Source organism: Silene latifolia, chromosome 11 (assembly GCF_048544455.1).
Source record: "Silene latifolia isolate original U9 population chromosome 11, ASM4854445v1, whole genome shotgun sequence".
NCBI classification, from domain to species: domain Eukaryota; kingdom Viridiplantae; phylum Streptophyta; class Magnoliopsida; order Caryophyllales; family Caryophyllaceae; genus Silene; species Silene latifolia.
Genome location: NC_133536.1, coordinates 144,056,580 through 144,082,240, shown reverse-complemented (window position 1 = coordinate 144,082,240; position 25,661 = coordinate 144,056,580). Strand labels below are relative to the sequence as shown.

At 36.0% G+C, this 25,661-nt stretch overlaps 2 protein-coding genes across 3 annotated transcripts; both read right to left on the bottom strand.

The window, feature by feature from the left end:
* Window positions 1-4,425: 4,425 nt before the first annotated feature.
* LOC141614101 (uncharacterized) lies at window positions 4,426-5,778 on the bottom strand. Its single transcript, XM_074432855.1, has one exon. It carries the CDS (start codon window positions 5,776-5,778, stop codon window positions 4,426-4,428), a length of 1,353 nt encoding a protein of 450 aa, XP_074288956.1.
* Window positions 5,779-9,855: 4,077 nt separating this feature from the next.
* Window positions 9,856-12,374, bottom strand: LOC141615112 (WAT1-related protein At2g39510-like). Of its 2 annotated transcripts, XM_074433650.1 has the most exons (8): window positions 12,286-12,374; window positions 11,798-11,848; window positions 11,621-11,683; window positions 11,379-11,495; window positions 11,056-11,293; window positions 10,811-10,972; window positions 10,552-10,703; window positions 9,856-10,252 (listed from the first exon to the last, which is right to left on the bottom strand). In XM_074433650.1, exons 3-8 carry the CDS (start codon window positions 11,665-11,667, stop codon window positions 10,054-10,056), a joined length of 915 nt encoding a protein of 304 aa, XP_074289751.1. In that variant the 5' UTR covers window positions 11,668-11,683; window positions 11,798-11,848; window positions 12,286-12,374; the 3' UTR covers window positions 9,856-10,053. The 2 variants fall into 2 exon arrangements, with proteins under 2 accessions (XP_074289751.1, XP_074289750.1); XM_074433649.1 differs by lacking the exon at window positions 12,286-12,374 and having other exon boundaries at window positions 11,798-12,104.
* Between the last annotated feature and the right edge of the window lie 13,287 nt (window positions 12,375-25,661).

The following is a 25,661-nucleotide window of genomic DNA, read 5'->3' as shown; positions in this document are numbered from 1 at the left end:
ATCTAGGTCTGAATTTAACTGGATTAACTAGTTTAGAAGCGTGCACTCAACTAAACGATTACAATTAAATTGCTATGAATCAGTTCTCACATGTAACCCTCCTAATCTAATTATAACATCATTGTTTCACTACCATGGTTCCCCTAATACTAGCACAAAAGGATTTAGCTACGCATGTTCATAATGAAACTAATATCAATAATGGACGAGATAATCGAAGACATAATATGGAGATTAAAAGGGAGAAATTGCATAAACCAATAACAACTAATTAAAACATAAATTAAGAGTCAAATAATTAAGAATGCAAAAGAGAATTAAAGGTTGAATAAAAGAGAAAGAAGGATTACAAAGTATTGAGATCCGGCAAGAGAACAAAAGCAACGTTCAACGAGATTGTCTACTGAGTAATTAAGAGTAAAGTATGCTGAATGAAAGATAATTAAACCTAATCACGTCTTTTCTTAATATAGGGAAGATATTTTATTAACCTAAAAGATAATTAAGATATTAAATCCTACGTCTAATAACGAAAGTTCTCGATCGAGTACAATAGAATTACTCGATCAAACACTTTTTCTATCCAAACCTCTCGATCAAGGACATCACCTCTCGATCGAAGGCCTTTAAAATACCAACCCTAGATCGAGAACAGCAGGGTCTCGATCGAGCATTGTTCACCACCCATATTCACTCGATCGAACCGATTGGCTAACGGAAGCCTTCGATCGAGTACACTGCCACTGAACCAGCTTCTTGATTCGTTTATTAGCTTCCGAGACCACTTTACGCTTCCCGAGGCAAAGGCAATTCCGCTTTAATTCTTCCATCTCTATAAATGCATGCTAAGGAGCAGAAAAAGGCGTGATTCCACTACTTTCGGATCCGTTCCTGCAAATAAAGCAAAGCAAACCAAAGTAGACTATTCGGGGCATTTTGTAGCTTAATACTACGAGAATTACATGGTAATGCGTGCATAAGAGGCCAAAAAGGACTATGTAAAATGCACGTATCAGTCTTCATTATTTGTAGATCGACTATTTGATGGATGTTGTGACATTCTTTCATTACTAAATAAGAGGAGTTGTTGATGTGTAAGCCCCTTACTCTGATCTAGTATTTGATGGCTGTTGTGACATTCCTCTTCCGAATTTCTATCTCATTTCTTGCTAACCAAATGGCTCGTAAAGTAGAACAGAAAACGATTGTATTGTATCCACAATGATGACGATCATTCTTCATAAGGTAAGAGATAAATCCAATATCCATTGTTGTAGTGGTATGTGTGGATTCATAGACGCGCATAATCCTAAATTACCACTTTCCCATATGACTTGAGCCACTTCACAATGCCTAAACAGGTGATTCGCTGTTTCTGGATGCCGCTTACATAAGACACAATGATGTGATAATTGTAGCCTTTTTGCAGTAGTAGTTCTTTTGTTGGTAAAGCATTATGCATCAATTTCCATGCAAAAAGCTTGCAGCAGGGGTGTAGCTTTAGCTTCCAAATTTGGCGCCAAAATCTAACAATTTTAGTATTTTCAGCAATAAGAGTTTTGTACGCTGAGCAAACTGTATATAACCCGTCGCTGGTATATTTTCAGTAAATGAAATCGTCCGCATTGACATTAGGTGACTCCATGTTGATGATGCACTGGAGCGAAGTAGCATGAAAATATTTTCCAAGTGTTATTAGGTTCAGTTTAATCAATGGTGCAATCAAATCCCCTAACTTTTATATGTAGCAATTAGCCCTCTAAGTCTAACTAAAGGTGAAGTTCAACCCTCTCCCTATTTCTCCTCAAAATCTCATGAGAAAATCAACTACAACTTTATACACTCTTGGTTTTATACGTATAATTTCTGTATACAATTAAATTATACAATTCCATTTATCACTCCTTACTCTCAGTCATAAACATGACAAATTGACAACTTTCATCAACACCAATAAAATAAGTCGTCTTTTCTCTCGTAACGAAGGTAAAAAAAACACGATTTTTCCTGCAAGTACTACATCTTTATCTCCATCCTGTCTCTCTAAAAGGCACCAAATATTTTCATGAGCTTGATTATGTAGTTACAATCTCAATACAAATATATGATACAAAAAGGGTTATTTCATAAGTATAATCCAAACTAAGCCTCCTCTTCTCATATTAATCCAAACTAATGTTTAACTGAGAATAATCTTAACTATTGCATCATTTAACTTTTACTGAACTCATAGAAGGGAAACCTGAAGAACCGGTTTCCTTGACTATAACCCTAATTAGTCATAATTACCTTAACTCCATCCTCTTCAATCTTCATCCCTTTATCTTCCCCATACCAATCACCAAACACCAAAAATCAAAACTTACACAACACCCTCCATCACCAATCTTCTCATCTTCTCTTCCTCACTCTCTCCGCATCTAATCACCAAACACAGTAGGTACCCGATAAAAAAAAGCATTAAGGAAAACCCGGCACCCACCATAAGGCCAAACAAAGCGGGTAGGTATCAAAACAGTAGCAACAAGTCCACTACTACTATCAGCACTAGAATTCGGGTCGGATCTAAACATTTCCCCTAAAATACTGGTGATTTCTGCTTAAAATCGCACTACAATTGCCGCAAACACGCAATAAATAAAAACAAATAGCAGAAACCAACTTCAGATTGTTATTACAATCATATGTTGTAAAAATTGGGGAAGGAAGAATCGAAGAAAGAAGAAGAAACGAAGAATTGAGGAAGGAAGAATTAAAGAAGGAAGAAGAAAAGAATAAGAAAAAAATGTTGTCATAAATTGTTTAGTTAGATTTTCTGGGTTTTTTTTTGCTGAAAATTTGATATTATAGTGTGGTTTTTTGCTAAAATTTGAGAATTGTGGGTTATGATTGGTTTATGTGTTGGGTAATTAGAATTTTTGATTAGATTTTTTTTGGATTTTTGATGAACTTTGGGTTTTGTTTTTAATTTGTTGAAAGTTATATATGGAAGAAGAATAACAACAAAAAATTTGGGACCGATGGCCTAATGACCTGAAAGCTTACCTGTTGTAGTAGGTAAAAAATTAGCTCGGTTTATTAAAAGATAAACTAGGTTTGTGACCCGTGAAATTCACGGGTTTATCTGTTTTAGTTTTGTTATTTTTATCGTAATTTTTATATTTGTCCGAGCAATTAGTTGATCCATTTAAAAAATATAGTCTTGAAATACATAAAATTTAGATAGTTAATACCTTATTTCTTTGACAACTAAACTATATATTGTACTTTAGTTGTTGTATTGATTAATATACTAATAACACGTGGTTTTAAAAAAACAAAAAAATACCTTCAAATCATCAATGAGATGGCATCCATGTAAAAAAAACGTTAAATGGTTAAGGTTGTCTTTTAATTAGATTGTATAGATTTTGCACTAAAATTTCTATGTGAAAGTTTGAACATCCCTTTGTCATTTACGATAAATAAAGTTAGTAAGTGAAGATGAAAGGGCAAATTAATGCATAATGTTGAATTTTTTTTCTTTCTTTTTTTGAGAATGATAAATCTCACATTGTAAGGAGCTTAAAACATACTCCCTCCGTATCAATCCAAATGTAACACTTGCCTAAAGTGTCTGTACCAATCCAAAGGTAACATACTATAAATGGACTGTAAATTGACAATAATACCCTTATTTCCTCCTTATATTTACATAAATACCAACTTGTGCCCCACACACCACCCAATAATACAAGCTTGCTTTCCTCTTTTACCCCACTTTTACCCTCTTTTCTTGGTTTCCCCCATTTTTACCATGTTACCTTTGGATTGGTACGGAGGGAGTATATGATTATAGGGCTTTTTATCTTCTCAATATTTTAATTCTCATAAATTATATTTTTTTTATAGTAACATAGTTATGAAGTTTAATAAATGCTAGTCTTAGTATATCATCTATTTCAATTTGTCAAAAATCATGAATTTTAAATTTTTGCATAAATGATCAAATGAGTTAACTATATAGTAGCCTACTACAAATTTCATTGCAATCTCATTATATGTTTTGTATGTATACATTAAATAGATAATATGACATGTACGCAGAAATATTAAATAATAATTTACATTTAGCCATTATCCATGTCAATAGGATTTTTTTTCTATGAGAGCTATTATTCAAATTATTTGTAAACGGAGTAAAATTAGAATTATGTGATATTTATCTGTTGCTTAGAATATTCTAACAATAAAGTAGATATTTAAAATTTAGTATGAATTTTATTTGATTTTTAATTGTTGTTTAATTTATCTAGAAATTTAAAAGGCCAAATTTTAATGTTTTTTTTTGGGGAAATGTAAGTAGTTTTCATTAATCAGAAAAGTATCCCATTACATCAATATTAATGACCCAAACTAGTTGAAGAAACTATAAAGCTGGGTACCTCATAGATTCTTCACCCAATCAAGTACAGACCTACTATTACATTTTAGATCAAGCAACTGCAAACGAGCTCTAACATCTTGTTGCACCTTCTGAACAAGACACACAAGTTTCATTACAATTTTGTCTATCCTACAAGCATTACGATGTTGCCACAAATGATACATGAGACTTGCTAAGATGACCCCAATGATCTTCTTCTTAGTAGCAGAATGTGTTCTCCATTTAATCCACCATTGAATACAGTCATGTGCAGGCACCAGTACATTGCACCAATTCTGCACCAGAATATGACATTGTTTGCTAAATGCACAACCAAAAAAGAGATGACTGTGATCCTCAGCCATAACTCCACAAACTTCACAACTGTTAGTGTCAAGGATCCCCATCCTTACCAAACGATCCTGAGTAAGTAGCCTATTCTGAGCTACTAACCAGCAGAAAAAAGAGTGCTTGGGACATATCCACTTGTTTAAAATCCAAGGATACCAGGCAACCTTATCAGTGAGAGGTTTCAGAAAGAAATACCCTTTCTGTGCTGTATAAGGCTCACCTGTGGAGAGTAAATTCTTGAACATATTCTTGACCTGGAAAATTTTCCTCCAAGCCCAGCTAGCACCACTACGAGGTTCATAATCCATCCAGTTAGCAGATTTAATATAGACTGCATGCACCCATCGAACCCACAGATGGTCAGTCTTTTGTTGCACCCACCAGACATACGTTCCAATAGTGGCAATGTTCCAGGTATGAAGGTCCCTAAAACCAAGACCCCCCTGCTTCTTAGGTCTGCAAATCTTCTCCCAAACAACCAGGGCAGGGTTCTCCTTGGGATCCTTACCATACCAGAGATACTGCCTACATATCTTTTCAATTGCACCAATGATAGTCTTAGGCAAGATAAAAATGCGAGCCCAATAACAGTGCAACGTGCTAAGGACAGACTGGATCAGCACAACCCTTCCAGCATAGGAAAGTTTTCTAGACCCCAGGGCTCTAATTTTAGCAACCACATTCTCAATCAAACAATTGCAGTCCATTATAGACAGACGTTTAGAGGGCACATTAATGCCTAAGTATCTGAATGGGACTGCACTTCTCTTCATTCCTGTAACCTGCTCAATCTCCTGGACTAGACTAGCAGGAACTCCATTAGTATAGAAGTTGGATTTACCACTATTCATCACCAACCCAGTAGCCTTAGAGAAATAGTTGAAGGCTTTAAGCAAAAGATCTATAGAAGCTCTCTCACCTTTGCAAAACATGATAAGATCATCAGCAAAGCAAAGGTGAGTAAGATTGATCCTCTTACATAAAGGGTGATGCCTAAACTTTTTATGCTTTTGAACAATCATCAGAGCCAAATTTTAGTGTTTGTTATGTTATTTGCATTTAATATTTTAGATTTTTTTGTCTCACAAATTTTGTCATCCGTCAAAAATATATAAAAAATTGAGGATGTTTTTTATGACTTTTGAACATCCTTTTTTATTACTATCAAATTTATTATAGGCATAAATATGGAGCAAAGTTCATGACTTTTGAGCATCATTTTTTTTCATTATTATGACATAAATATTATAATAAAAATGTGTGTTGATTATGTTCTAAATTCTACATAAAGATAATCTTGTTTGTGAGACCATTCTTTTGTATGACCGCAATATTAGAAATAGTCAAAGTTTCGGTGTTCATGTGGTATTTTTTTATTATAGAATATTATTTATAATTGATATGCACCTCCCCAAATAGGCTTTTACTTTTTTTTTGGTGGGGCACTAACTCAATTATCATTCAATGTGTGTTTTTTTAGTAAGAATTATCCATCAAAACGTCAATATTGTATTGTAATTTGTCACTAAGCAAATATTATATAATCAAATATAAAATACAAATTAATTGTAAAAATGGCTCATGGAATAAAATTTAATATTTTATGTACTCTTTTAAACTATATTGTATAGATTGATAATATGTGGATTATGATATTGCCATGTCACATTTAATTTGGCCTTGTCACATTTGCCATGTCACATTTAATTTGCCATGTCACATTAGCCTTAATTATATTGTATAGAAGTGGAATGTAGAAGGTCTCTTTTAAATTCACCATGAACACAAAATTATAAATATAATTATTTTAGTTTTACTTACTAAATATATTGCTAAAAAATGCAACTTTTATTTATTTATTATAAAACCTTATCCTTTACGTGAAATAATTTCATGAACTAAATACATGGTATTACTACCCTTTTAAAATTCTATTATTAGTGTTTAATTTACTTAAGTATTTACAGAATTTGTTTGTAAATTACATAAATTAAATAAATATTTTTTTTCCATAAATTTTATATTTTCCAAAACCTTATTCTTTACGTGAAATAATTTCATGAACTAAATACACGGTATTACTACCCTTTTAAAATTCTATTATTAGTATTTAGTTTCACTTAAGTATTTATAGAATTTCTTTGTAAATTACTTAAATTAAATAAATATTTTCTTTTCCATATATTTTATATTTTCCTAAGAAAATATTTGATATGATCTTTAATACTCATTTCTCGATTAATTAGTTTTGTAAAACATCTTCTATATACAACAAAGTTATAGTAACAACAATAGTGAATTAGTGCCTTCCAAAAATAATAGTAGTGAATTAGTGACAATACAAAATTTTTTTGTTTGCAACTTCATTTATTCTTCTTCGTTCTTAATTTCTTATGTATTCAGTTTTGTTTTTTTTACTTCGAATACATATAATACTACTCCATAAGAAAGTAACTGAAAATTGATTACCTTGAGCAAAAGAAGTCGACATTGAAGGAGATGAAGGAAAACGTTTAGATTTCCCCGATGTATCTTATGTATGTGATTTAGGTATTTGAATAGTCACTTTATAATGTAATTGTGTACTTAAATTATACATATAAAAATTAAGAGTGTATAGAGTATAGTTGATTTTCTCGTGAGATTTTGAAGAGAAATGAGTAGGGGTAAATTTCACCTTTAGTTAGACTTAAGGGGATTAATTGCTACATATAAAAGTTAAGGGACTTGATTGCACCATTGATTAAACTTAAGGGTTTTAATTCCACTTTCGCGATTCCCATTACCATCCTCCCTAACAATCATACGTACTAGTTTTAAACCCGTGCAAAATTGCACGGGTATGTATTTGGGCCGGTATTAATGTTTTTTTAATGTATTTTTTTTTGCATTTCTATTGTACTTATCTAGTTGGTCTAATCAGCAATCTACATAATTAATGTTTAAACTTGTTACAAATACTTGTTCACGTGCAATGGTTTAAGAGGAAATAACAAAGGATATTTTTTTTAAAAAAATATATCGTATTATCTAGTTTTTAAAAATTATACATGTAATTTATTCGCATTATATGTAATTCAATCCCGTAATTAAATATAATTCCTTCTCATAATTATGTACAGTATTATGTAATTTTTTTATTTTTTATTTTTAAATCATGCAATTCATTTATTTGTAATTAGTTTCATTTATTCCGATTTGTAATTCATTCCGCTTATATGTCATTAATTCATTTATTCGGAATGTATAAAATTATTTCATAGTATTATTTCATAGTATTTCTTCTAAGACTGAATTTGTCGCATGTTTGTATAGCCGAAATTCTGAAGAAATAAATATATTGCACACTAACGGGTCCACCATACCATGTATTTCCAAAAAAAAAAACAGCTGAATTAATGACGTGGCACGCCCTGTTTTGAGTATTGTCTTTTGAATTAATAAAGATAAGATTGGAGGTGGTGCTTTAGGGGAAACTTGATTCCACAAAATTGGTTTAACTCCGTTAATCAAAGGATCAGAAAATATGTTGATTTTTGAGTCATTCCCAAACTTCCAAACAAATCCTTTTTGCAATTTATTTGCGGCTTTCAGTATATTTTGCCAAACCCATGAAGGCTGAAGTGGTTGCTTTTTAGAGATAGTACAACACCAAAGTCCTTGGAGTACTTCGATCTAAAGACCTTAGAGAGAAGTAATTGTGGGTTATTCATTACCCTATGGTAATTCTTGGCTAATAGGGCTTGATTCATCACTTGTATACCTCGTAAATGTAAACTAAGATACGCTTTTAGTGATCTCCTCCGTCCGGTTATTTTTTGTCTTTGGTTTTGACACAAAGCATCGAAAAAAAGGGAGGGCCAATTACTAAATGACAAGTGGAATAAATTGAGTATGAATGATCAAATTACTCATCAAATTCATTCTTAAAATAGAAAGGACAACAAATGACTGAGACACCCCAAAATGGAAAAAGACAACAAATGACCGGGACAGAGGGAGTACAAGACATTATCTGAGAGCCAATGATTAGCTCTCTTTTTTCCATTAGACGACCACCAGAACGCGATGATAGATGCTTCGATCTTTGTAATGATTCCCATGCGGCAACTTATATATTGACATCACGTGATTAAGAGATGCAATGAGCACTCCATTGATTAATACTAATTTAGCTGGCTGGGAGAGATAGAGGGTATTCCATGAGGTTAGTTTATTTGTCACCCTGTCCAAAAGATCCAAAAGCAGGTGTTTGCCTTTCCAAGTGTTGATGGAACTCCCAGGCAGGGGCGTCTAGTACCTTGGCCGACCACGGGCGGCGGAACCGGGTCTCCAGTTTTGACCACCAAATTTATAAGCTTTACTAATAAAATTCAATACAAACCTCGACGTGTACTATACTTATACAAGCATATTTAGGGCCTCATTTTTTTGTAGTGCACCGGGCTTCCATTTACTTTAAGACGCCCCTGCCCAGGTATAATCCAAAGTTGTCTTTGAATTGCACAAGTAGTAATGAGTTGAGATAGTGCCTCAAATCTTGAGGAGCGTTAGGGCTGTACTTGAGATAGGATTTTGTCTAATTTACCATATGCCCTGAAACCTTTTTCAAAATCAGTGATGATCTGTTTTATTGTTGTACAACTTGATGGTGTAGCTTTGAAACAAAGTAATGAGTCGTCTGCGTAGAAGATTACTTAACAAAATCGAACAAGTAACATTCTGAACTACTTTACCTTCAATCTCCTGCATGCTAGTTCATATGTTCCTTCTTCAGTTAGTCAGTAACAATTGTTCATACAGTTATTTTCAACTGATAAGTCCGTACTCAATTAAACGTCAAAATAATATTTGCATTGTCCTAGCTTCATCAATTGTTCAATAACTTATTTTAAATCCGTTAAGGCAAGTCAAATTTTTTAAAAGGGTACCTAATTCACTTCCTCCATCTCTTTAGTGTTTGGATACATACTCTTCCCTAAGTATCTGTTGATTTTATCCGCCACCGACACGTTGTAAATGCAACTATGGAAAAATACTGTGAGAAAACATGGATCAAATGTTATAATACTCCGTAATTAACTACAGGAATCAATGAATTAAACAAACACAATATCAGTGAAATGTCTAGTAACAAAGAGGGTTGTACTAGGTGCATCCGAAAAATATGATCAGTAATGTTCAGACATACATCTTCAACTTATAATTTTATGTGAATATTGTACAAATATCAACTAGCAATGCTTAATTAGATTAATGTTATGAAGCCTGAAAACTTCTCTTCATTTACAAAACTTTCAAACTCTCTCGGTATTATTGCAGACCATCGGGTAAGTACTGGGGTCATTAGTTGTCGTTTCAGTAGCATTATGCGAATTGGTTGTTCGGACTCGGTCATCATCGCTGGTCATTTCAAGCTCGGGTATGTTTTGATCCTTGTTCTTGCCCCAAATCACTGCGTATAAGCCTGTGACTATGATCACTGCTCCGATGATCCTGCACACAAATGGGTTACGATCAATAGCTGAGTAGACTAAATGAAAAAGAAATCACTAAGGAAAAGACGATTTACAAGGGAAAAAAGTTACTAATGGATCTACTCTGTATGTTATGTGACCCAGAAGTGAGGATAACACAGAGTAAAACAAAGAAGTCTGTGGATTTTTTGGTGTCTTGATTGATAGAAGTAATTAGAAAAAGAGTAAGTCTTGTTTAAGACGGAGTATCCGTTCCGTCTACAATCATAGAGTTGGTGTATGAATATTGATTAGTTGAATGCAAGTAAATTGGAGTACCTTCCCAAAGAAAGCTGTTCACCAAGGAGGATGGAGCCTATAAAAGCAACAATGATCATGCTTAAAGGACTAAAAGCCGTGACAAACACCGGTCCCTTCTTCTTCATTATCACCCCTTGCACATAATATGCTATCCCTGAGCATACAATCCCCTGCATACCACGAAAATTCAACCAATTTCTTATTTCCTTGGATATAAAGCTATGTAATTTTCCCAAGTTATCAAATGTTTACATAAGGAATAAGCTGATTTTCTTACACTATAAACATATGCTAGTAATTTTGAATCAATGTGTAGAGACCATATACAAGTGTTGCCCCATTCCATAGCAAGCGCGACTAGACCACCTTCAATTGTACCGGCAATGCATATCATCGCGGTCAGGGACATTTCAGCTGGGTATGACTTTAGTGTCACAGCCTATACATTCAACCATTTCATTCAATCATATTCACTCAAACAAACTAAGTTGTACGGATATTCCGACTATAGATAGCACTCACTTGTAGAATGATGAAGCCTGCCCAACAAACACAGCCTGCGGCCACCATAATAGCCCCTTTGAGAGGATTTTGTTGATTAAGAGTGCCACTAACAGTTGAACTATGATGGTAACTTCCTTTTGTCAATTTCAAAACTGGTCCTTTAACTAATGTCATTATAGTTGCTCCTCCTACCGTCACCAGTGTTCCGACCACCTTTGCTAAGCTTCGAACCTTTTTTATATTCACCTTCTCAAGCCTGTTTGTTTACATTGAACCACCCACAACTTATCATATATCACAATTGCTAACTAAAGACTTCAAATGATAGCGTATTATAATACCTGAAAATCCAAGCTAGTAGAAAGGCTAAGGCCGGGACAATGTTGCTCAACGCAGAAACAAAAGTCGCTGTAGTGTACTTGAGCCCAGCATAGTATAGGTTCTGATCAAGTACTGGCCTGCGCCGAAAAAGTTAGCTCTCACCGTTACAAAGTAGTACAAGTATACCCAAAATTGCAATATAGGACTACTCGGAAGAAGATCTAATTTAATTATTTATGGGATTAGGAATTAGGAAGCTCACTCGAGTAAACCAAGCATCACTATCTTGACAAAAATGGGTAGGGTCATTGTTGGCCTTGAATTCCTACACAGTCATACAAAGCAAGTTATGGAATGACTGCATACACGTATATATATACTCTGTATTATATAAAGATGAAAACGACACACGTAGTATACATATATATGGAATGTGTACCTCTCAAGTACAAAGGCAAATGGAGAGATGACGATGGTGGCAACAAGGTGCCTGTAAAACACGAAAGTGTAATGGTTCATGCCATGGTTGAGGGCAAACTTAGCTATTATGGCTAATCCTGCTATTCCAAACTGCAAAAATATGACGGCCAAGTATGGCTTTGCAATGCTACAAGTCCTGGCTATTGATCCCATGTTCGGAGTCTGATATCAAGTATCCTTATTCATAAAGGAAGCATTACAAATGCAAATGCTTATATATAGAAAAAAATTACACTTGGGTTTTAATTAATGTTGTTTTAAGCAAGTCATCTCTTTATTTCACGCTAATCAATAACCGGAAAAATCCACTCATCATCGTAACTGAAAGCACAGAAAAATAATGGTTGTGTGGCAGCGTTTTTTTTTTTTTTTTTTTTTTTTTGTAATGACTTTGTGAATGAAAATAAAAGAATCAACTTTCATATAGAGGGATTTGAGTCACTCAACTGCTAAATTTGTTTGAGCTAAGGAGCTGGACTTGTTTCAGTAACTTGACTTTTAAGCAACAATTTAAGCTGCCAAATTGGACGAACGAGGGGGCTAGCAATGACGCTAGCCTCCCTAACCCTTGAAAATTTTGGGTTTTTTTTTTTTTTACTTATTGTATTACTCGTACGCCCCCCATTTCACACAATTTTCTACCATTATTTCCACCCTTCAATTTCAAATGCTGATAGATTGTTTTTTTTTTCCTTCGTGGATAATGGTGGAACTAGCAGTCGCTACATTTGGTACGTAATATGAAAATGTCGTTATTAGTGCTAAGCTTTTTAATCAGATAACCAAACTTTTTTATCAGCATTGAGAAATATGAATGAGGTGCTCTTTCTACACGCACATTTTCCTGATCAAGAAAACAGGTATTAGTATGCTAAAAGGATATGTTACGGCATTTCCACATGTGGTAATATACCACCATTCTGTTTTTTCAGGAAAAAACAAAAAAAAATTCGGAAAAAAAAAAACAGAAAAACTTGGCATTTGTTATTAATGACAGTTGTTGTCAAGTTTGGTGTTATTCCTAATCCTTACGTATCAAGTGTTGTGCATTTTCGGGTTATTGGCCTTGTAGGTTGGCCGTTACGTTAGATTAGGCTGCATTACTCTTTTCCATGCATCTTATTGTGGAATTTTACCTGCATTTTTAAATTTTATCGTCGATTATATATAGGATAACTTGTTCTTAGTCATCAACAAACTTTATAAGAATTAAGAACCTGTGTCATGGGCCATGGCTATTGCTTGATCGTTTTAATTTGGTGAAGAATTCATGGGCTCCTCTTTCGTTCTATCTGTATCAAATACAGAGTTAAGGACGCGTGCATACATGAAACCATTACCTTTCCACGGCCTCATGGGCTGGGGTAGTCAATTGACAATTTTCATTGTAGAGCATTGGACACAAAACATCCTCTCCCCGGTATAGGTGGGAGCCTTGGAGACACTGATGTAACATTGTCACCCTATTTTATAAAGGACTAAAAGGAGTCGGAGTGCTTTGAGCTAACTTATATAGGCAAATACCTACCAATGTAACAGCCGTCGTCAATCTGAGGCAGGAAACTATGAATGAGGTGCTGTTGGGTTCCTTATGTTGATGATAACATGCCCATTTGATTTGTGTTATCTTAGTTTACGTTTTCAGGATTAATGATGTAATCAAGCTTGGATTAAGAAGTGTTGAAGTTGTTTATCATCCCATTGTAATTAGTCGTGTGTCATCTAATGTACAAGCAAGAAAGTAGAGTATACTAGAGTAATAGAAACAGTCCAGACGACTGTTGCTTTCACACGCAAACAGCTGTTTGGATTATGCCACAACTCGTAAAAACTTGAAGTCCCTTTTATCTTTCAAAAGCTTTCACGTGACTTATTTTTCAAAGATAAAATATCAGATTTTTATTAAGGAGGTAGTATCCAATAAAGAGTGGTTTGAAATTATTCAAAATGTTTCCTCTTTATGCAAATTCAATCCTTTGGTTTTTAAGAAAACAAAAGTTGTTTTTTGCCATATTTGTGTTAACTTGTCATCATGTGACTTGTCTCACATCCTTTGTTTTCTGAAAATGCATGAGCTTTTAAGGTTATCTTTCAAACCTTCTTTCTCTATTCTTACCTTTGCAAAAGACTCCCTTTTTGTGCAAGTTTTTAGGTGGTTGCTATTGCCCTTCACATGTGAGGTCTTTGACCCTTCAAAACCCTAGCAACTCCTTCACTCACCTCCTCTATAAATACCGAGTCCCTCCTTCATTAATTCCTAAGACTTTTCTGATTTAATTTTTCCAACTTTGCAAATTGTTTTAAGAGTTTAAAACCGTGTCTTTGCAAAATCGTTTAAAAGTCTTCAAGTATCTTCAGTTTCTACAGTCGTGGCTACTGTTGCTTTTCTATACTAAACTCTCTTGCTTATGAATTGTTGATCTTGTAAAAGTTGTCCACCTCTATTCTTTGTTAAGAATGTGTTAGTGGAGACTTGATCCTATAACATTCTAAGTATGTTAGTAGAGTTTAGGACGGAGTAGTCTTTAACTCTTGACAACCGGAGTAGGTTGTGAGTTGTTGAGTTCTAGGACGGAGTAGTTCTTTAACTCTTGGCAATCGGAGTAGATTGCGAGTTAGCTTGTCATAAGAACGGAGTAGTTCTTGTACTAGCTTTGCAACCGGAGTAGGTTGGCGTCTTTTATTACAAGGGTCTTTTAGTTGTCGGAGTAGATCACTAAAGGAAAGTAATAAAAAGGTAGATTGGACGTAGGCACTTGAGTTTCTTGCCGAACCAATTCAAAAATCTCGTGTTCAAGTGTTTACTTTATTTCCGCTGCTTTATACTTTGTTTGTTTGTTTTGTTTCGCTCAAACTTAGAAGCAACAGTTCATCATACTGTCGCATTTGGTCTGCAGTAATACTCCACAAACTGAGACAAATAGATACAGTCCGAACGATTGTTGCTTTCATACTTCAGCAAACATTCATAGTGATACTTGTTCAATCTTTCAATATTATTCAAAGTATTCTCCAATCTCTTTTGTTCACTTAACTTACTTTAATCCAATAAAGTTGAAGTTAAAATTTTTTAAAAGAGTACCTAATTCACCCCCTCCCCCTCTTAGGTACTTGAATCCATAAACTCAACAATTGGTATCAGAGCCTCGTGCTCTTGATCGAGGCTAACCGCCTTAGAGTTTGATTCGTGGGTAATGGATTCCGAGAAACACTCCAAGATCCCGGTCTTTACCGATTCGAATTTTGGATGGTGGAAACTCAAAATGGAACATTACATCAAAAGTATCGATTATCAATGTTGGAACATCATCCAAAATGGACCTCTTGCCATTGAGGAAACCGATTTTTTTTTTTAAGGTTTCACCAAGACAAAAGAGGAAAGAAATTACAATGAGAACGACTTCAAGCTTGCCGAAAAGAATTCCAAAGCAATGTCGATTCTTCAACGTTGTGTTGGTGAGGGGGAAGTTAGTCGGATCTCCGGGTGTCCTACGGCAAAATCTATTTGGGATTCCCTTGTACTTGCATATGAAGGGACGTCCCAAGTAGGAAAACACCGTATTGACCTTCTCATGCAACAATATGAAATGTTTAGAATGTCAAAGGACGAGTCTTTAAATAGTTTCTCTTCTCGTTTTTCTTGTATTATTAATGAGCTTCAAAGTCTAGGAAGGAATTTCGAGTCCGAGGATATCATTCGAAAAATCCTTCGTAGTCTAACCCCTAAATGGCAACCTAAAGTCACCGCCATAGAGGAAGCTAAAGACTTGTCAACCCTATCTCTTCATGAACTAATGGGATCACTAATGGCTCACGAGTTTAATATCGATAAGCATTCTAGTGAGTCATCAAAGGGAAAGAGTCTCGCCCTCACATCTTCTCCAAGTGATGAAGAAGATGACGAGGAAGACGAGTTTGCTATGTTCACAAGGAACTTAGCCGGGTTGGTCAATGGACAAGGTAACAAAAAGTTCACTAATAATTACTCGAAAAAACGCTTTCCTAAGAGACGACCTACTTCCACCATGGGATGCTTTAAATGTGGTGATAAAACTCATCAAATTAAAGAATGTCCCAAGTGGGAGGAAATCAAATCCAAGGAAAGAAGAGAAAAGGTTAAAAAGGACTATAAACATAGAGTCATGAGTGCTATATGGGGAATGTCCGACTCCGAGGAAGATGAGGAACTCATCGAGGAGGAACTTGAGGCTAAAATGTGTCTTGCAAATCATGGTAAAGAAAAAGTCTCAAAAAACCCAAAACTTGAACACTTAAGATGCCTCATGGCTAACCCCGACGATTCCGACTCCGATTCCGACAACGAGGTAAATCATCTAAAGGCCAAGGCTAGAACTTACTCCAAAGAGAAAGTATGTAAGCTTCTTGACCAACTTCTTGATAAGTGTCGGTCTCAAACTAATAAGCTTGATATAATGCAAAATGAGATTGAGGAAATTGCTCAAGAGAACTTTAATCTGAAAAATGAACTAAAAGCAACAGATGCGTTCATTCTTGTCACTTCGAGGCATATAATGAAGTCAAAAGAGTCAACAAGTTAAACAAACATTTGACTAAAGAACTAGAGCGTCTTAGGTTGACCCCCACGGACGTCTCTGACCTTGAAAATGTCAACACAACTTTGGTGATGCAAGTTTCCCAACTAACCAAGGAACGTGATGACATTTTGAAGGACAAAGATGCTCTTGAAAATGAGATCTATGACCTTGTAGTTGAAGTTGTAGACTTAAGAGAAACAGTCTCTAAGACTGTTGCTTCTGACCTCGACTTAGACAAGTTTAAAAGAAAAAGTGAATGGTTGGAAAATGAAAATGAGTGTCTTAAAAGTGAGGTTGTTTGTCTCAAGAATGAAATAGAAGATCTCCATGATAGGCTTACTTTCTTTCAAAAAGGTATGCCCGAATGTAGCACTTCTAGGTCTTCTCCTCACCATAGATCCGATGAAGTCGTTGATCTAAGCAAGAGACTTGACGAGATGACATCTAAATATGAAGAGTCCAAAGAAAGAATCATTTATCTCGTGTCTAAACTCAACAATCACACCCATGACTTCATTGTTGAGAAAAGATTGTCCATAGAAAGTGCTAACAATGATGAACTTAAAAGAGAGAAGGAAAAGAATTTGCATCTTCTCTCTCGTGTCAATGACTTGACCAATGAACTTGTTAATGCTAAGAACATCACTGAAAAATGGGAAGGAAGTCAAACCGTGTTAAACTTCCTCACGAATCAAACCGAGAAATGTGAGAAATCTGCTGGTTTGGGGTTCAAATGGAACGATCGGACCGATGCTGCATCCGAAGCCTAAAAACGATTTTAGAGGAAGGAAGTATGTAGGTCTTCCCGAATACATCATTTGCAATTATTGTGGTGACAATGGTCATGTTTTTAATGGATGTACAAAACGATTTGATGACATTGATAAGAACACCAAAGCATTAAAAGAAATGAACATTAAGAAAGACACCACAAGTTATGTTGATCACAAAAAGGGACCCAAATTCATTTGGGTTCCTAAACTCAAAAACTAATCTTGTGTAGGGCTTGGTGAGAGGCGGCCGCAATTGGTACTTGGATAGTGGATGCTCTCGTCACATGACGGGTGATAGAAGCCAATTCCTCTCACTTAAAGCGTATGATGGTGGCACGGTAAGGTTTGGTGACAACAAGAAAGGTGAAGTAATTGGTATTGGAAAAGTTGGTAAGTCATCCTTACTTTGTGTCGATAATGTGCGGCTTGTCAAAGGTTTGAAACATAATCTCCTTAGTATTTCTCAACTTTGTGATAAGGGTAATGTTGTTGAATTTCATGCCAATATGTGTCGAATTTTTGATGCCACTACTAATGAACTAATACTCGAAGGAAGATGTGTCAAAGATGTTTACTTAACTAATTTGAACTCTCTATCCGGTCACACCATGTCTTGCATGAGTGTAATGAACAATGATCCTTGGTTATGGCATAAAAGGTTTGGTCATGTTAGTACAAAAACTCTTAATACCCTTAAAAGACTTGATTTAGTTGAAGGCATTCCTAATATAAAATTTGACATTGATAAAGTATGTGATGAATGTGCTAGAGGTAAACATGTTAAAAGTTCCTTCAAATCCAAAAGAATTATGAGTACATCTCAACCTTTGCAACTTTTACATATCGACTTGTGTGGACCAATGAGAACTAGAAGTAGAGGTGGTAGTCGTTATGTGTGTGTCATTGTTGATGATTACTCTAGGTTTGTTTGGGCACTCTTCCTAAGCTCTAAGGATGAGACATTTGATGAGTTTCTAATTTGGTTAAAGAAGATTCAAAATAAACTTGGTTTAAAACTTGTTTCAATGAGAACCGATCATGGAACCGAATTCGAAAACTCATCATTTGGTGCTTATTGTGATGACAATGGTGTAGACCATAACTTCTCGGCTCCTAGAACCCCACAACAAAATGGTGTGGTTGAAAGGATGAATATAACCCTTGAAGGAATGGCTAGAACAATGTTATTAACTAGTAAGTTGCCTAAGAACTTTTGGGCCGAAGCGGTAAATACCGCTTGCTACATTTATAATCGTGTCATGATAAGGAGTATTTTAAATAAAACTCCCTATGAATCATTGCGTGGAAGAAAACCCAACATTTCATATTTTAGATGTTTTGGAAGCAAATGCTTTGTTCACAACAATGGTAAAAACAACTTGGGTAAGTTCGATCCACGTAGTGATGAAGGAGTATTTATTGGGTACTCCGATCATAGCAAGGCCTATAAAGTTTACAATAAACGAACCTTGTTAATTGAAGAAAGTATCCATGTCATTTTTGATGAATCTAGTGTGCTTGGGCAGGTACAAAACATGGATGATGATGATGAGGATGAGGATGATGAGTTTGAGATTGGTCTTGTTCGAAAAGACTTCGTGTTCACGGATGAAGAAGCTCCCAAAGATGAATTGCAATAGACACGAGACTGTCACCTTCAAAGGAGAGCAAAGCAACTCAGGGGGAACACGTAATACTTCTGATTTCTCTCTGGAAGCAACAGACCCAACGATCTGTTGCATCCACCTCCGAATCAAGTAACCCAAAACAGCGAGGATGAAGAACCTTCCAGGCCAATAGAAACATCATCGTGGATCGATGATCTTTGTTGACGGGGAACAAGAAACCATTGTTCCAAAGAAGTGGAAACATCAAAGCTCTCATCCACTCACTAATCTCACAAGCGATCTCAACTCGGGAATTCGAACAAGATCATCCGTCAACAATCTCGCTCACCTCAATGGGTATTGTGCCCATAATGCCTTCCTATCTCAAATTGAGCCTTCAAATGTGATCGCCTTGACCGATGCAGATTGGGTGCTTGCCATGCAAGATGAGCTCAATCAATTCAAAAGAAATGAGGTATGGCACTTAGTCCCTAGACCGCCTAATCGTACCGTCATTGGTACTAGGTGGGTCTTTCGCAACAAGCTTGATGACTCGGGAGAAATTGTAAGGAACAAGGCTAGACTAGTGGTGCAAGGTTATAACCAACAAGAGGGTATTGATTACGATGAAACCTATGCACCGGTAGCTAGACTTGAGGCCATACGATTGCTTATAGCTTTTGCGGCTCACAAAGGCATTAAACTCTTCCAAATGGATGTCAAAACCGCTTTCTTAAATGGATATTTGGAGGAAGATGTCTTTGTAGAGCAACCACCGGGTTTTGAGAACAATGATTTGCCTAACCATGTTTTCAAATTAGACAAAGCTCTTTATGGTTTAAAACAAGCACCAAGATGTTGGTATGATAGATTGTCAAAATTTCTTATTGAAAATGGTTTTAAAAGAGGCTCCGTTGACAAAACATTGTTCTTGAAGCAACAGTCCAGTGAACTGTTGGTTGTACAAGTATATGTTGATGACATTATATTTGGTGCAACAAATGAACTCCTTTACTTATATTTTTCGGAACTAATGAAATCAGAGTTTGAAATGAGCATGATGGGTGAGCTAGGATTCTTCCTTGGGCTCCAAATTAAGTAATCAAAGGATGGAATCATGATCCATCAACAAAAGTATATCAAAGAAATGCTTAAGAAATTTGGGATGACTAATGGTAAGCCTCATGATACACCTATGGTAATAGGGTCCAAATTGGACAAGGATGAACTCGGTAAGAATGTTAGTGATAAGGTGTATAGAGGTATGATAGGCTCACTTCTTTACTTGGCCGCAAGTCGTCCCGACATTCTCTTTAGCGTGTGTTTATGTGCTAGGTTCCAAGCAAATCCGAAAGAATCACATTTCAAAGCCGTTAAACGAATTCTTCGGTATTTGATTGGAACACAAAATCTTTACCTATGGTACCCTTTACATTGTCCTTTTGATCTTATAGGTTTTTCGGACGCGGACTATGCGGGGTGCACGGTAGATAGAAAGAGTACCTCCGGAATTGCAACGTTCTTGGGTCCTTGCTTGACTTCTTGGGCCTCAAAGAAACAAAACACGGTAGCTCTTTCTACGGCCGAAAGTGAGTACGTTAGTGCGGCACATTGTTGTTCTCAACTCCTTTGGGTAAAACAACAACTCTTGGATTTTGGTATTATTTTTGACTCCATTCCTTTAAAGTGTGATAATACGAGTGCAATAAATATCTCCAAAAATCCTATTCAACACTCTAAAACCAAACATATTGATATTCGTCACCATTTTATTCGTGATCATGTGGAAAAAGGACATATTAAACTTATCTTTTGCAAGACCGAAAATCAAATTGCCGATATTTTTACTAAGCCACTTGCAAGAGAACATTTTGAGAAATTTAAACTAGAAATTGGGTTAATTAATAGCTTGTGATTTTTAGTATGAGTTTTACAAAATTCCTTAATTGATTAAATTAAATATGGATATATGTTATTAAGTGTTCTAAGTGCATTGACATCATGTTTGGACCAAAATTGACACCGTATTTGTGAGTCGGTAATCACTCAACCTCATATCTAAATTTACGTTTATTATATGCTACCTTGCGTTTTTATTTCGAGTGATTAAATTTTGTCTAGTCGGGCCAACCACCTCACTTACCTCATTAAATGGGCCATTAACTACTTCAACCCACTACCTATCCCTACCCGTCCAAACCGCCTAAACCCACTTGCCCTTCCATCTCCCAAATCCATTAACTCCATCAAAGCTAACCTACCCTTAACCCACAATGGTAAAAACCTCCTTTAACACAACCATACCCATCAAACCCACAAAAATTACCTCCCCTGTCACATCAAATCCGCCTACATCACCAACTCCAACCATGACTCCAGTCAAAACATCTTACGCATTCCCTCCACAAACCTCAAACACGACCCCTTCAACAAACCCAGATCCACCTAACCCACAATCATCACCGAACCCCACTGCCCCTCCATCATCCGACGACATACCTATCGCCACTATGGTAGGACGGCGCACACGAGGTGGTCGAAAGAAAAGCTCCTCTATTCCAAGCTCTTCCTCTGAACCAGTGATTGTTGAAGATGTTGAAGAAGAGACCGAATTTGATTTAAATGAGAATCCGTCTAAGTCCGGCGAGTCTGACCCGACTCCGGCGAAAAAGACCAACAAAAGGAAAGAAAAAGCCTCATCATCTCAATTACCCCCAATTTCAGAAACTATTGAGCAGAGTAATATTGATAACCCGATTGTCGATACTCCAATTGAAAATCCTAGTGAACCTCCCTCGAAAAAGTCGAAACCTTTGAAGAAAAAGCTTGTATATCTTTCTCCCTCGGATCCGGTTTCCCTAACCTCAAAATGGGACTTGGCCATTGTTTGGGATCACCTTGAGAGCATCGACCTCCCTACCTCCATTTACAAAAATTGTGAGAGGTTGATGAACATCAAAGCAATTCACTCTCCTCGGGTTTACAACCAAACATGGTTCGAGCCGCCTGCTTTTCACTCAGTCCGTGATATGGTTCTAGCTCAAGGTTGGGAGAAGTTATTGGAGATGCGTGAGCCGGTATTTGTGAGCGAAGTGATTCAATTCTTTGCAACGGTACGGGTTGATAAGTCGGGTGAAACTCTTACGGCTAAGGTGAACGGTAAGCCCCTTAAACTGTCTCAATCCGATTTCGCTACTGCTCTTAATATTCCTGTCGGAGGATACGACAAACTTCCCTCCGAAACTTGGGTAGCTTTACCTTATGCCTCACCCCTAAATGTCGCCCAAACCGTTTGTCCCAAAACTGTTTCTCCTGGACCCGTGAGCAACACCCAAATCCCACCTCCTCTCCGAATTATTTTCAACATGTTGTGTAGGTCTATTTACCCCTCGGGTGATAGAAGAAAACTCACCATAGCCCAACAATACTTAATCTATCATATTGCTACCCATAAGAAGGTGAACCTAGTCGGGTTATTGTTTAAACGTTTTCACCTTATTTCGACCAAGCTTCGTCGACCTTCTTCTAGTATGATTTACCTACCCTATGGCATGTGGTTATCGGTTGTGCTCAAGGCACAAGGGGTGTTGGTGAACACTAGCTTGGGTTCGTTGGATATGTGTGATATCATGAGTGATGGGCAAATGGGGAAGATGTTGATCAAAATTGAAAATGATGAATTGATTTCTGTGAAAATTAAGAAGGACCCGGAGGTTGGGTCATCAAGTCAAGGGAATACGGGTGGTATGCGGGAAGTGCTCAATGCCGTGGCTGAGTTAGGTGCGTGGATTAGGGAAGATGCTCGTCAAAAGGACTTGGCAATCTCGGCTCTTGCTTCTACTTTGGACCTCATCCGTGGAGAGGTGGATATCATTTCCACCCTTGTGTCAACAAAAGAAGTTGGTGAAGATGCTCATGTGGATGATGATCCTTTGGGTAGTGGCTCGGATGGTGAACAAGCCTCCTCCCCTTAGCCTTTCCCTTCCCTCTCGGCCTATTAATATTTTACCCTTGCCATCTCATTTTGTCCCACCGGTTGTGCCTTTCTAAGACTTGTTTTCTTGCTTGTTATTTTGAACATTTGGTGGTGTATGTTAAACTCTATTTAGCTTTGTTGAACTTTGATTAACATATGCTTAATCCTTGTTGATGTTGACCTTGTTACCTTGTCACCTTTACATGTGTCTTTTTGTGTTTTCTTATGAAATATCTGCACTCTAATGCTTGTGACATCCCTATCCTTTTGATAATGTCAAGAGGGGGAAAAGGTAAACTCATGCTTTGAATCTCTTTGCTTATTGATTAAACTAATCTCTTGCCTAACCTTCTTAGCTTGATTCTTGTTTGGGGCAATGTAAAATTGTCATGATAGTTTGATTCTAGCTTTTGCCCTTGGTAAGGTAATATTGTCCCTTCTCTATCATTTGATCTTGCTTGCTTAAAAATCTTGAATTAAGGTGTTTACATTGCTTATACATTCGTTTGGGGCTTGTCATCATCAAAGGGGGAATTTGTTGGGTTCCTTATGTTGATGATAACATGCCCATTTGATTTGTGTTATCTTAGTTTACCTTTTCAGGATTAATGATGTAATCAAGCTTGGATTAAGAAGTGTTGAAGTTGTTTATCATCCCATTGTAATTAGTCGTGTGTCATCTAATGTACAAGCAAGAAAGTAGAGTATACTAGAGTAATAGAAACAGTCCAGACGACTGTTGCTTTCACACGCAAACAGCTGTTTGGATTATGCCACAACTCGTAAAAACTTGAAGTCCCTTTTATCTTTCAAAAGCTTTCACGTGACTTATTTTTCAAAGATAAAATATCAGATTTTTATTAAGGAGGTAGTATCCAATAAAGAGTGGTTTGAAATTATTCAAAATGTTTCCTCTTTATGCAAATTCAATCCTTTGGTTTTTAAGAAAACAAAAGTTGCTTTTTGCCATATTTGTGTTAACTTGTCATCATGTGACTTGTCTCACATCCTTTGTTTTCTGAAAATGCATGAGCTTTTAAGGTTATCTTTCAAACCTTCTTTCTCTATTCTTACCTTTGCCAAAGACTCCCTTTTTGTGCAAGTTTTTAGGTGGTTGCTATTGCCCTTCACATGTGAGGTCTTTGACCCTTCAAAACCCTAACAACTCCTTCACTCACCTCCTCTATAAATACCGAGTCCCTCCTTCATTAATTCCTAAGACTTTTCTGATTTAATTTTTCCAACTTTGCAAATTGTTTTAAGAGTTTAAAACCGTGTCTTTGCAAAATCGTTTAAAAGTCTTCAAGTATCTTCAGTTTCTACAGTCGTGGCTACTGTTGCTTTTCTATACTAAACTCTCTTGCTTATGAATTGTTGATCTTGTAAAAGTTGTCCACCTCTATTCTTTGTTAAGAATGTGTTAGTGGAGACTTGATCCTATAACATTCTAAGTGTGTTAGTAGAGTTTAGGACGGAGTAGTCTTTAACTCTTGACAACCAGAGTAGGTTGTGAGTTGTTGAGTTCTAGGACGGAGTAGTTCTTTAACTCTTGGCAATCGGAGTAGATTGCGAGTTAGCTTGTCATAAGAACGGAGTAGTTCTTGTACTAGCTTTGCAACCGGAGTAGGTTGGCGTCTTTTATTACAAGGGTCTTTTAGTTGTCGGAGTAGATCACTAAAGGAAAGTAATAAAAAGGTAGATTGGACGTAGGCACTTGAGTTTCTTGCCGAACCAATTCAAAAATCTCGTGTTCAAGTGTTTACTTTATTTCCGCTGCTTTATACTTTGTTTGTTTGTTTTGTTTCGCTCAAACTTAGAAGCAACAGTTCATCATACTGTCGCATTTGGTCTGCAGTAATACTCCACAAACTGAGACAAATAGATACAGTCCGAACGATTGTTGCTTTCATACTTCAGCAAACATTCATAGTGATACTTGTTCAATCTTTCAATATTATTCAAAGTATTCTCCAATCTCTTTTGTTCACTTAACTTACTTTAATCCAATAAAGTTGAAGTTAAAATTTTTTAAAAGAGTACCTAATTCACCCCCTCCCCCTCTTAGGTACTTGAATCCATAAACTCAACAGGTGCTCTTTCATATAATCCGTACATTCTATAATCAGACGAATTAATTAATACTATATATTAATTCCAGAAATCAAGGGACTTTAATGTAATTAAAGAAAGTTATACAAATTAATTATACTATATGGTTTTAAATCACTAGCACCGTGTGATGGACCCAATTAAGGGATCTCAATGCAAATATTATATAGTTTGGGTTAAAATTAAATTATAGAAGCTTGGTAATTTTCCTAAACATTTATAATATATAATATTGCATAATTCTTTCGATTTAATTTAATGCATATATGTAATATATTTATATAAATATATAATCTTCTTAAAATTGCATGCCTAAGTAGTAAAAGTAATTTCGTCAGTAAAGAAAAAAATTGTAGTAACATTGGATATAGTTATATGATAGTAATGACTCATTTGAATAGTAAAAGTAACAACATTAACTGCGACCTATAAGAAAAGATCTAAAAACCCTAGAGAATGAACCCTAGAGAAACCCTAGCAAACCCTACGCAGGAGATCTCTAGATTCAATTTTCTACATTGATTCATCATCATGGCACGTAATTCCTCAAGCAAGACTAAAAGTAAACGATCTAGTAGAGTTACCATGGTGAAATCAGGGCAGAAGAACAAAGGAGCACGTCCATTACCAAAGAAAACAGGGCCATCAGAAGAAGAAGTCATACGTACTAAACCCATGCAGGAAGTAACGGGGATACCAGGACTGTCTTTTGAAGAGGTTGCTGATGACAATTTGGTTGAAAGCTCACTTTGGATCACAAAACGAGGCAAGAAAACTGTGGTTCAAGATGAAGAGGATGATA